Source organism: Mobula hypostoma, chromosome 30, assembly GCF_963921235.1.
Source record: "Mobula hypostoma chromosome 30, sMobHyp1.1, whole genome shotgun sequence".
In the NCBI taxonomy this organism is placed as follows: Eukaryota; Metazoa; Chordata; class Chondrichthyes; order Myliobatiformes; family Myliobatidae; genus Mobula; species Mobula hypostoma.
The window spans coordinates 5,029,729-5,043,159 of NC_086126.1; the positions used below are offsets into that span (position 1 = coordinate 5,029,729).

The 13,431-nt window shown below is 48.0% G+C and overlaps 1 protein-coding gene across 3 annotated transcripts in view; it reads right to left on the reverse strand.

Annotated features, from left to right (window-relative positions):
* LOC134339812 (histone acetyltransferase KAT5) overlaps positions 1 to 13,431 on the reverse strand; it is a 57,576-nt gene that overhangs the window by 7,136 nt on the left and 37,009 nt on the right. For all 3 annotated transcript variants that reach the window (XM_063036631.1, XM_063036629.1, XM_063036628.1), the window contains exons 8-11: positions 11,416 to 11,505; positions 7,862 to 8,002; positions 4,408 to 4,501; positions 3,337 to 3,496 (exon numbers count right to left, since the gene is read on the reverse strand). In XM_063036631.1, the coding sequence (XP_062892701.1) occupies positions 3,337 to 3,496; positions 4,408 to 4,501; positions 7,862 to 8,002; positions 11,416 to 11,505 (485 nt within the window). The remainder of the gene's footprint in view (positions 1 to 3,336; positions 3,497 to 4,407; positions 4,502 to 7,861; positions 8,003 to 11,415; positions 11,506 to 13,431) is intronic.

The following is a 13,431-nucleotide window of genomic DNA, read 5'->3' on the forward strand; positions in this document are numbered from 1 at the left end:
TATGTTCTAAAAGTTATTTACCCCGCATGTCCCCTCAGCTTGTAATGGCTATGTTTGTCACTACAAACTAAAAGCACTGTTTTAACTTTGATTGATCCTCTATACTGTTCAATAGACTATGTATGTAAGTGAATGTGTAGCAACACACATCAAAGTTGCTGGTGAACGCAGCAGGCCAGGCAGCATCTCTAGGAAGAGGTACAGTCGACGTTTCGGGCCGAGACCCTTCGTCAGGACTAACTGAAGGAAGAGCTAGTAAGAGATTTGAAAGTGGGAGCGGGAGGGGGAGATCCAAAATGATAGGAGAAGACAAGAGGGGGAAGGATGGAGCCAAGAGCTGGACCAGTGATTGGCAAAAGGGATATGAGAGGATCATGGGACAGGAGGCCCAGGGGGAAGAAAAAAGGGGGGAACCCAGAGGATGGGCAAGGGGTATAGTGAGAAGGACAGAGGGAGAAAAGGAGAGAGAGAGAGAAAGAATGTGTGTATAAAAATAAATAAACGGATGGGGTACGAGGGGGAGGTGGGGCACGAGGGGGAGGTGGGCATTAACGGAAGTTTGAGAAGTCAATGTTCATGACATCAGGTTGGAGGCTACCCAGACTGTACCTCCTAGAGATGCTGCCTGGCCTGCTGCGTTCACCAGCAACTTTGATGCGTGTTGCTTGAAATTCCAGCATCTGCAGATTTCCTCGTGTTTGCGTCAGTGAATGTGTGTCAGTTTCCAAAGTAATTCTCCCAATCGGCCTCCCGTGGTGAAACAGGAAGTCTATGTTCTTCAGAGATGATGGTGCCTGCTTACTGTGGGACTAGATTCCCCAGTGAAATCGCGTTACGATTGATTTGGCCTGTGTGATATAGTATTTGCTGATTTGTCAGTTGTGTTATATCTAATATGCATCATGGAAACGGAACTATCTGCAAACAGAAATAGGCCAAGGTCGCTTGGCTCCTCCTATCTGCGACACTGATCAATACGGTCAGATTCAGGCAGCTTCTTCCCCTCCACCATCAGATTTCTGAATGAACATCGAACCTGTCAGCAGTATTCTTTGTTCTCTTTTTTGCGCTACTTATTTAATATATAATACTTCTTATAATTGATAGTATTTTTATGTATTGCAATGCACTCCTGCCTCAAAACAACAAATTTCATGATGTCAGTCATATTAAACCTGACTTTCATTCTTCTAACCTAATGCAACTTCTCTAGAACTCCAGATCTTAGAGTCATAGAGCACAACTCTGAAACAGGCCCTTTGGCCCATCTAGTCTATGCCTAGTCCCAGCGACCTACACCTGGACCAGTCCTCCATATCCCTCCCATCCATGTATTTATCCAAACTTCTCTTAAATGTTGCAGTGGAAACCGAATCTGACAGATCCGCCGGCAGCTTGTTCCACCCTCGCACCACCCTCTGAGTCGAGAACTTCCCCCTCATGTTCCCCTTAAATATTTCACCTTTCACCCTTAACCTTTCTAGTCTCACCCAACCTCTGTGTGGGGGCGGGGAGCCCGTTTGCTTTTACCCTATCTATACCCTTCACAGTATGGTAGTTTAGTGGTTAGCCTTAACCTGTTCAATCTTTCCCTGTAACTCAGGTCCTCCAGACCCAGCAACAGCCATGTAAATTTTCTCTGTACTCTTTCAACTTTATTTACATCCTTCCTGTGGTATGTGACCAAAAACTGTACACAATATTTAAAATTAGTCCTCACCAATGTCTTGTGCAACCTCAACATAACATCCTATCTCCTGTACTCAATACTTGTTATCAATATACCTGTATCAATAGTTACTCTGTTTATAATTTTGGAAAATTAATAAAAAGATTCAAAAAGAAAGGATTTATGAAGGCCAACATGGCAAAAGCTTTCTTTATGACCCTACCTACCTGTGACACCACTTCCAATGAATTAAGGACCTGGATGCCCAGGTCCCCCGATCTACCACACTCCTTAATGCCCTACTGTTCACTGTGTAAGACTTTTGCTGGTTTGCCCTTCCAAAGCGCAGTACCTCACACCTGTCTGCGTTAAATTCCATCTCCTCTTCTGCAAACAATCTACCGATCTCACTCTGGGTACCCTCGGTGACTGAGCCAACCGGGGGGGGTGGCCCCTGAGCCTTCTCTGTAAATCGAATTCCCCGAGGTGGAACAAAAGAGCAAGGAGGCCACAGCACAGTGCAAGGTATCTCCTCCGAGCTCCGAGATGACATCAGGGGTGGCAGTCAGGAATTCTGTCCCGGCTTGGGGGTGTTGGGGTGGGGGTGAGCCAACCGAGAATTAGTCGGAGTTTTCTTTTAATTGCTGGCTGGGGAAGTCGAGAGAACACACGTCAGTCGTCACTGAGGGGTCAGTAGTGGAAAGAGTGAGCAGCTTCAAGTTCCTGGGTGTCAAGATCTCAGAGGATCTGTCCCGGGCACAAGCTGACCAACACAAACGACGTACAGTGGATTCTGGGTGATCAGGTCATCCGTTATTCAGGGAAGCCGCTTATTTGGGACAACTCTAAAAAGAACAAAATCTAATTGAGAAAATAGCTGGGATTCCCTTAATTTAGTTGGGACGGGAGACTGTTGCCGAACAGTCTCCAACTCGCATCGATCTCACGCACTTCAGTGGCCGTTAGCCACTACAGCGTGCTTACGGCGAACCGATTTTAAAATAGTGTCAGGTGTACGTGTGTCATTGATAGTTGGCAAGAAATAAGCAGCAAGGCAATCCAGCGGTTTCAAGCACTCGGGCTTGGAGATGCCAGAAACAGCCGGGAGTAAAAAACGAAATGATTTCACTACTTCAACAATTAGGGACTATGAAGAATTTGAAGGTATCGACAATCACCTTGAATGTTACAATGAAAATGAAGATTTGGAGGATGCTACTGTCGACAGCATTGGATGAAGGCAGTCCATTATCTGCACTAGGAGTCTGAGCTGATTTTGTTCATTTAGTCAACCAAAAGAACAGGGCAGCATACATCAGATGAATTCCTCTGTTGATAACTATTAGGAACTAATTCACAATTTTATAGTACCATCGTGGTAAAGGTAGTGTTCTAATTTGTTCTGTATTTCATTTAATTACATAATTTGTTACTCTTAAATGGTAGTTTGACTTTTTTTTTGTCTTTTGTTCCATGAAACTTTGACTAATTGTAGCAGCTGCTTAATTGGGCCAAAAAGTACTGGTCCCGATGTGTCCCAGTTAACCAGATGTAGATGTGACAAATAAAACTCATCTTTAAGCGGATTCCTGACTCCAAAACAAAAGACCGCCTTCTTCACCCCCCTCCGTGCCCACACCCACCGCAGGGAACTGCACCAGACTCACTTGATGGTGATCTGCGGCCGCTCCCCGTTCTCTGACTTCAGCTCCATGAGGATCTCCAGGATGGTCTGTGACCAGTAGCTGCGGTAGGAGAGCAGCCCCAGGTCGGACAGCGGCTTCTCCGGCGTCCCCGTCTTCCCCTCTACCTTCGACAGCTCGTAGCCTGGGAGACATAGACACACATCAGGGGCTCCGCTCATTGGGAGGGCATGGTTTGAAAATCAAATTCATGTTATTTTTTTCAAATTTACTTTTCTTTGGAGATAGAGTGTGGAACAGGCCCTTTGAGTCCCGCCACCCAGCAACCCATCTATTTAACCCTGGCCTAATCACCGGGCAATTTACAATGACCAATTATCCACTTGAATGTTCTCCCTGTGACCACGTGAGTTTGCCCCGGCTTCCTCCCACATCCCAAAGACATACGGGTTAGGATTAGTGAGCTGTGGGAAGGCTGTTGTTGGGTCTGGAGGACCTGAGCTATACAGAAAGATTGAATAGGTTAGGACTGTATTCCTTGGAATGTAGAAGATTGAGAGGAGATTTGATAGAGGTATACAACATTATGAGGAGTATAGATAGGGTAAATGCAATCAGGATTTTTTCACTGAGTTTGGGTGGGACTACAGCTAGAGGTCATGGGTTAAGGGTGAAAGATGATAAGTTTAACAGGAACATGGAGGGGAAACTTCTTCGCTCAGAGGGTGGTGAGAATGTGGAACGAGCTGCCAGCACAAGAGGTGCATGTGTGATCCATTTCAATGCTTAAGGGGAGTATGGATAAGTAGGGGTAGGGGTCCCGGTGCAGGTCGATGGGAGTGAGCAGTTTAAACGTGGATTAGATGGGCTGAAGGGCCTGTTTCTGTGCTGTACTTTTCTATGACTCTACGATGGCACAGAAGCATGTTGACACTTGTGGGTTGTCCCCAAGCATAACCTTTGCTGCTTTGATTTGACACAAATGACATTTCATTGGATGTTCTGGTGTTTATGTGACAAATAAAGCTCATCTTTTTTTTTAAATCTTTATTTGATCCCCGTGACAGAGGCAAATCAGGAAGTTCTAATACTTACTGAACTCAATCAGTAACTTGCCGTAGCCCCTCCTCTGGTATGGGGGTAGTGTTAATATACAGGCCACGTTGTAATCCTCTGTTGACTCCTTCTCCTATCGAGGCAAGAAACACCTCGATTAACACAGCCCTCGAACCAACACGCAGCTGAAGTTACACCGTTTTTTAAGGCTGCCCTCCTTCAGGGACGCGGCCCGAAACGTCAACTATTTGTCCCCCTCCATAGACACTGCCTGCCCTCCAGCATCCAGTTCCTCCACCATTTTGTGTGCGAGTTGCTCTGGATTTCCGGCATCTGCAGAATCTCGTGTTTTTGTAATGGTGCTTGTCGGCGGATGCGATGGTCACAGGTTGGTTTAGTTCCTAGTTTATCGTCAAATGCCAAGTCCACGTGTGCACAAGTGCAAGGATGAACATCCTTGTAGAAACTTCACAGGTACATAGCATCCACCACAAAAATATACATTGAACCTAAACTGTTGGAAACAATTCGGAAAATGTGTCGTCTGGGGGGTTGAGTTGTTCTCTGAGCCAGGCAATTTTATTGCAAACGTTTCATCACCACGCCAGGAGGCATCAACGGTGCGCTGTTGATTGTGGTGTGTCCTCTGAATGCTTGGCCTTTCTATACTTATCAATCAGCTGGTTGGCCGTCATTACAGAAACTCAGCTGCGATATGGGGAGGAGGTCTTGTCGCTGATCGGCTCCTTGCGTTGCGGTCAGGGACTTTGCCCGCACCGGCTCATAAATAAGATCGAGGCCTGTGTGTCCGTTTACAGAATTGTATTCGGAAAACCACGTTTCTACCCATGAAGGTCGAGGGGGGCACGAACTTGACTGGGCCTCAAGTGGAAGTCATGGCGCAAACCTGCGGCATGCAGGAAAATTCATAGAAGCGTGGTCTGTTTCATAGAAACAGACATGAAGACCTGGGTCCTATTTATGAGCCAATGTAGGCAAATTTCCAGAGCACAACGAACAAGAGTTCACCACACAACCAACCAGCTGATTGATAAGTATGGAAAAGCCAAGCAGTTGGAGGACACACCACAATCGACAGCGCACTGATGACGTCTCCTCGTACAGTGATGAAACATTTGCAAGAAAATTGCCACAATCGGAGAACTCAACCCAAACGTAAATTGTTAACGATTTTTACAAGAAACCCCAATTAGTATAAGAAAAAAAAAATCCACTTTTGTGCGAAGTGGTCACAGTGTTACTAAACTGTAGTGATGAGGGTTGTACCAGGTGGTTCAAGATCTGAATGGTTGAAGGGAAGTATCTGTTCTGCATCTATGAAGGGGTTTAAACGGTTGACGTTTCGGGCTGAGACCCTACATCAGGACCGAAATTTCATCAGGGTCTCAGCCCGAAGGATGCCCAGCATCTCCGAATCGCTTGTGACTTGGGGCAGTGCCTCCTGTACAATGGTGGGTAGGGGTGTGCCTGCGATGTACGGGGCAGAGTCCAATACTCTCTGCAGCTTCTTACGTCCCTGTGCATTCGGAATGCCGGACCAGACCAGTCGGAAAAGCAATAAGACTGAACCCAAAAATTCTATCTGGGAAGGCTGAGAAGTGGAGGGTTGGTGATATAGAGGACCTCTAGTGTGAAGGGGTCAGCTGTGTGGATATGCCAACAATATTACCAGGAGCAAGGGTGACTGTACAGAAGGAAGGAACCGTACATGTCCTGGCTGGGTGGTTAAAGCAAGCCTTTCCCCAATGAAGCCAATAGTTAGTTTGACCTAATGATGCACTAGCCACCATGGAAATGAATTCAACTGGGAATTCAGAGGGAATATGTGGAAGATGGGGAGAATTTGGGACTCGCTGTCACCGAATCACAGAAGGGAATGTCGGACTCCTCCGGCTGCCTTCCACATTCCAAAGACGTACAGTTACAGTCAGGGTAGGTAGGGTTAGATTCCGGCATCTGCAGAATCTCTTGTGTCTAAGGTTAATAAATTTCCAGGGGAAAAGACTGTGTGCATTCTACCCCAGCGGTCCCCAACCACCGGGCCGCAAAGTGTGTGCTACCGGGCCGCGAGGAAACGATATGAGTCAGCTGCACCTTTCCTCATTCCCTGTCACGCACTGTTGAACTTGAACACGGTGTTGCCAACTGTCCCGTATTTGCCAGGACATCCCGTATATTGGGCTAAATTGGTTTGTCCCATACGGGACTGCCCTTGTCCCGTATTTCCCCCGCTAAGGTAGAGTGTTCCTGTGAAACCGTTCGTGCCGAAATGGCGTGAAGCGAAGAAGCAATTACCATTAATTTATATGGGAAAATTTTTTGAGCGTTCCCAGACCCAAAAAATAACTTAACAAATCATACCAAATAACACATAAAACCGAAAATAAATAACACTAACATATAGTAAAAGCAGGAATGATATGATAAATACACAGCCTATATAAAGTAGAATAATGTATGTACAATATAGTCCGGAAGATGAAGGCAAAAGCGATTTGTGGGGGAAAAAAAAAATCAGCACGTACGCACATGTACACGTCACGCATGCAAGGCTTCATGGTCATTGTAGTCTTTCCTGGGGTAAAGTGTCCCGGGATTTGACTGCTACTTTTGTCCCTTATTTGGGAGTGGGAAAGTTGGCAACACTAACTGTAAAAGACATGCTGAGGTGAGTTTAACCCTACCTGAACACCCCCCCACCCCCGGTCGGCCGGTCTGCAAGAATATTGTCAATATTAAACGGGTCCACGGTGCAAAAAAGGTTGGGGACCCCTGTTCTACCCTATCTATGCCCCTCGAGGGTTCTGTGTGCCTCTATAAGGTCACCCCTCTGTCTCCAACGTTCTAGTGAATAAAGTCCCAGCCCGTTCAACCTCCCCCTAGCAGTTAACGCAACGCTCCACAGCGCGGCGATTCAGGTTCAATTCCTGCCGCTGTCTGTAAGGAGTTTGTACGTTCTCCCACGTTCCAAAGACGCACGGGTTAGGGGTTAGTGAGTCGTGGGCGTGCTACGTTGGTGACGGAAGCGTGGCCGCACTTACAGGTGCCCCAGCGCAATCCTCAGGCTGTGTTGGTCGTCGACGGAAATGGCGCACTTCACCGTATGTTTCAATGTACACGTGGCAAATAAAGCTCATCTTCGCCCTGATCCCAAAGCGCTGGACAAACTCAGCAGGTCGAGCAGCGTCTATGGAGGGAGGTGGACCAGTGCCCCAGTGATTAGTGTTTAATTCCTGCTGCTGTCTGTAATGAGTTTGTACGTTCTCCCTGCGACTGTGTGGGTTTCCTCCGGGTGATCCGGTTCCCTCCCACAGTCCAAAGACGTACGGGTTAGGGTTAGTGAATCATGGTTATACGTGGAAATATGGCGATATTCGAGGGCTGCCCCCAGCACTTCCTCGGTCCCTGTTGATGACGGACACAATTACATTGCATTTTGCTGCACCTGCGATAAGCAAAGCCGATATTTTACCTTTGAGAAGTAGCCAACAATGTGGAAGCCTTTGCAGTCGTACTCGGTCATCACGTAGAAGAGGAAGGGGTCGGTGTCGTAGTACAGCGTCTTGTGGTCCAGAAAGCACTTGGCCAACAGGCACAGGTTCTGGGAGTAGTTCTGTCCGCAATGAGAAAACAAACAACAAGTAGGTGGGAGAACAGGCCTCGGGATACAAGCCCCCTCAATCCCGCCCGACCCATGCACACCCCTCCGTACTGACAACCTCACACAATATTATTAAATTGTGGGTACGTGAATTGGCGAGACCCGAGTTCGAGGCCTAACGTTCAGGGTCTCGGTCATCGGAGAGTCCAGCATTCGAAGCCTAGCATTCAGGTTCTTGATCATCGCAAAGTCCAGTGCTCGAGGACTAACATTTGGGGTCCTGGTCATCGGAGAGTCCAGTGTTCAAGCACTAGCGTTCAGGGTCTTGGATATCTGAGAGTCCAGTGTTCAAGGACTAGCGTTCGGGGTCTTGGACATCGGAGAGTCCAGTGTTCAAGGACTAGCGTTCGGGGTCCTCGTCATCGGAGAGTCCAGTGTTCAAGGACTAGCATTCAGGGTCCTCGTCATCGGAGAGTCCAGTGTTCAAGGACTAGCGTTCGGGGTCCTGGTCATCGGAGAGTCCAGTGTTCAAGGACTAGTGTTCGGGGTCCTGGTCATCGGAGAGTCCAGTGTTCAAGGACTAGTGTTCGGGGTCTTGGACATCTGAGAGTCCAGCGTTCAAGGACTAGCGTTCGGGGTCCTCGTCATCGGAGAGTCCAGTGTTCAAGGACTAGCGTTCAGGGTCCTCGTCATCGGAGAGTCCAGTGTTCAAGGACTAGTGTTCGGGGTCTTGGACATCTGGGAGTCCAGCGTTCAAGGACTAGTGTTTGGGGTCCTCGTCATCGGAGAGTCCAGTGTTCAAGGACTAGCGTTCGGGGTCTTGGACATCGGAGAGTCCAGCGTTCAAGGCCTGGTTTCATTCGTCATCATCAGCAAGTGCAGCAGCTGAAAGCGAAGATTGGAGCCCAAAGGTCGATCAGCAGTCCGGAAGTGAGGCCGGAGCCGAGTCCACTCGGGAAGTCAAGTCCCGACGGCCTAAGCAATGGGTCCGCTTGGAAAGTTAAGGTCCGACGGCCACTCCGGAACCCCGAGTCCACTCGGGAAGTCGAGGCCTAATGTCTATGAATCCACAAGTCTGAGGCTGGAATCCAGAGAGAGCCTGAGGCTGGGGCGTGTGTTTTTGTGTGTGTCAGAGCTTGTTCTCCTGTTACAACATACATCAAAGTTGCTGGTGAACGCAGCAGGCCAAGCAGCATCTATAGGAAGAGGCGCAGTCGACGTTTCAGGCCGAGACCCTTCGTCAGGACTAACTGAAGGAAGAGTGAGTAAGGGATTTGAAAGCTGGAGGGGGAGGGGGAGATGCAAAATGATAGGAGAAGACAGGAGGGGGAGGGATAGAGCCGAGAGCTGGACAGGTGATAGGCAAAAGGGGATACGAGAGGATCATGGGACAGGAGGCCTAGGGAGAAAGACGGGGGGGGGTGACCCAGAGGATGGGCAAGAGGTATATTCAGAGGGACAGAGGGAGAAAAAGGAGAGTGAGAGAAAGAATGTGTGCATAAAAATGAGTAACAGCTGGGGTACGAGGGGGAGGTGGGGCCTAGCGGAAGTTAGAGAAGTCAATGTTCATGCCATCAGGTTGGAGGCTACCCAGACGGAATATAAGGTGTTGTTCCTCCAACCTGAGTGTGGCTTCATCTTTACAGTAGAGGAGGCCGTGGATAGACATGTCAGAATGGGAATGGGATGTGGAATTAAAATGTGTGGCCACTGGGAGATCCTGCTTTCTCTGGCGGACAGAGCGTAGATATTCAGCAAAGCGGTCTCCCAGTCTGCGTCGGGTTTCACCAATATATAAAAGGCCACATCGGGAGCACCGGACGCAGTATATCACCCCAGTCGACTCACAGGTGAAGTGATGCCTCACCTGGAAGGACTGTTTGGGGCCCTGAATGGTGGTAAGGGAGGAAGTGTAAGGGCATGTGTAGCACTTGTTCCGCTTACACGGATAAGTGCCAGGAGGGAGATCAGTGGGGAGGGATGGGGGGGACGAATGGACAAGGGAGTTGTGTAGGGAGCGATCACTGCGGAATGCAGAGAGAGGGGGGGAGGGAAAGATGTGCTTAGTGGTGGGATCCCGTTGGAGGTGGCGGAAGTTACGGAGAATAATATGTTGGACCCGGAGGCTGGTGGGGTGGTAGGTGAGGACCAGGGGAACCCTATTCCTAGTGGGGTGGTGGGAGGATGGAGTGAGAGCAGATGTACATGAAATGGAGGAGATGCGTTTAAGAGCAGAGTTGATTGTTCTCCTGTTGTTTTGTTCACTGTACGTTTGATGCACATGCAATAAATAAACCTGAATCTAAAATTCATAAACACATTAGGCACACCTGCTCGTTAATACCAATCAGCCAATCACGTGGCAGTGACTCAATGCACAAAAGCATGCAGACACAGTCACGAGGTCCAGTTGTTGTTCAGAACAAACATCAGAATGTGGAAGAAATATGATCTAAGTGACTTTGACCGTGGAATGCTCATTGATGTCAGACGGGTTTGAGTACCTCAGAATCTGCTCGTCTCCTGGGATTTTCCCACTCAACAGTCTCTAGAGTTTACAGAAAATGGTGAGAGAAACAAAAAAAACATCCAGAGAGCCGCAGTTCTGTGGGTGAAAACGCCGTGTTAATGAGAGAGGTCAGAGGAGATTGGCCAGACTGGTTCAAGCTGACAGGAAGATGACAGTAACTCAAATAACCACACGTTACAACAGCGGTGTGCAGAAGAGCATCTCTGAACGCACAAAATGTCAGATCTTGGACTGGATGGGCTACAGCAGCAGGAGACCACAAACAGACACTCAGTGTCCAGTTTATTAGGTGCTGGAGGCAACTGATAGAGCGTAGATTCCTATGAACAGCAGGAGTAGTTTCACACTTCCAGTAATCTTTTTTCATCAGTCATGTGTGTGTTGCTGCTATTTATTACAATGTTATGCACCTGGGTCAGGGGGTGGTGGCAGCACCGTAACGTGGTGGTTAGTGTAACGCTTTACCGTGCCAGCGACCGGCGATCAGGGTTCAATTGCCACCACTGTCTGTAAAGAATTTGTACCTTCTCCCTGTGGCCATCTGGGTTTCCTCCAGGTGCTCTGGTTTCCTCCCACATTCCAAAGGCAGTAAGTTGTGGACGTGTTGATGCCAGAAGCGTGGCGACACTTGTGGGCTGCCCCCACAGCACATCCCCGGACGGCGCTGGTCATTGACACAAACGACATATTTCACGATGTACATCTGGCCAACGATGCTAGTCTTTATCTTCTTGACCTGAAACGCCAATTGTCCATCTCCCTCCACAGACTCTGCCCAAGCCGCTGAGTTCCTCCAGCAGTTAGTGTGTGTTACTAGAGCAACTTATCTCCCTAAACGATTAACCCCCAGTGAGCACGGTGAGGGTGAGACAGGGCAACAGACACGTGTTTTTACCTTGTTTTTCCTGCCGTCAATTTCGAAGAAGGAAATGGTTCCCTTCCGGTAGATTTCGTTCCCTGGCGGATGACGCAGATTGCATTTGGTCTGAAGGGAGACAACAGTAGAATGATGGGTAGTGTTGGCGTAAGCAAAGACACCTGTCTCTTTAAGAACAGTTCCGGTGGACTGTCAGTATCTCCCAACTGCACGAAACACCTTACCCAGCAATTCTAACCACTCCTTTCACAGAGTTTCACTCTTGTAGTCCCCACTGCCGATACAATGACTGCTCAGCACATCACAGAAACTAGTCTCCCCTCCATGGACTCTGTCTATACTTCCCACTGCCTCAGTAAAGCAGCCAGCGTAATCAAAGACCCCCCCCTCCCCAAATCCCCATCCTAGACATTCTCTCTTCTTCTCCCCTCCCATCAGGCAGAAGACTAAAAAAAACCCTGAAAGCACATACCATCAGGTTTAAGGAGAGCTTCGACAGTCCTGTGCAAAAGTCTTAGGCACATACATACAGCTCGGCTGCCTCTGACTTGTGCACAGTACTGAATCTGTCAATGTGGAGCCGAGAGCGAGTTTGTAAATCTGGCGGGAGCAAAGGATGTTGGGAACGGCGAGGGTGGGGCGCCGCGGCAGGAAGGGGTGTGGGACAGGTAGCAAAGAAGGAGTGGGGAGAGTGGCGTGGATGCAGACACACCAGGCAAGGCTGTTTGATTCCCTCCCCTCTCCCTTCCCCATTTCCCTCTCCGTGCTCCCTTTCCCAAACACGATTCTCACTGCCCCCTTCCCACTCTCAGTCCACAATAGAGACCCATATCAGAATCAGGTTTATCACCACTCACACGTCATGAAATTTGTGTTTTTTTTGCAGCAGTACTGCACAATACATAAGATTACTACAGTACTGTGCAAAAGTCTTAGCCACGCCAGCTATACAGTATGCTAGAAAGTTTGTGAACCCTGTAGAATTTTCTCTATTTTTACCTAAAATGTGATCAGATCTTCACGCAAGTCCTAAAATAGATAAAGTGGACCCAATTAAATAAATAACACAAAGAACATTATATTTATTAATTTATTTATTTATTGAGAAAAATGATCCAATATTAGATGTATTTGTTGGAAAAAATATTTCAACTTCTGGGGTATTGCCTTCTACAAAAGCTATTTGGAGGCAGGTGTTGATGAGATTGATGAGGTGTTGAACCAATGGGATGAGATTGGAGGCGTGGGTCATAGAGATGTCCTGCCCTTTCAAAAAGACACACAAAGTCATGTTACTGACAGGGCCTGCTCTTCTCAAGAAAGGTCTGTTTACGTGCACCAGGCCTTGATCAGAACAACTTTCAGAAGAAGAATTGTAGAGATGCATGAAGCCGGAAAAGGCTACAAAAGCAGTTCTGAAGACCTGCGTGTTCATCAGTCCACAGTAAGAGAACTTGTCTACAAATGGAAGAAATTCAGTACTGTTGCTACTCTCCCTAGGAGTGGGGTCCTGGAAAGATCACACCAAGGGCACAACGTGCAATGCTGAAGGAGGTGAAAAAGAACCCAAGGGTAACAGCAAAAGACCTGCAGAAATCTCTAGAACTTGCTACTAAAGTCTCTGTTCATGTGTCCACTATCAGAAAAACACTAACTGATAATGGTGTTCATGGAAGGACACCATGGAGGAAATCACTGCTCTTCAAAAAACAAACATTGCTGCACGACTAAAGTTTGCAGAAGACCATCTGGATGTTCCACAAAGCTTCTGGGACAATGTTCTGTGGACATATGTGACAAAAGCTGAACTTTTTGGTAGAAATACAGACTGCTATGTTTGGAGGAAAAAAGGCACTGCACACCAGCTCCAAAACGCCATCCCAGCTGTGAAGCATGGCGGAAGGATCATCATGGTTTGGGGCTGCTTTGCTGGCTCAGGGCCTGGGCAGCTTGCAATCATTGAGGGAACAACGAATTCAATATTGTACCAAGACATTTCACAGGAGAATGTAGCAGTCCATCACCTGAAGTTTA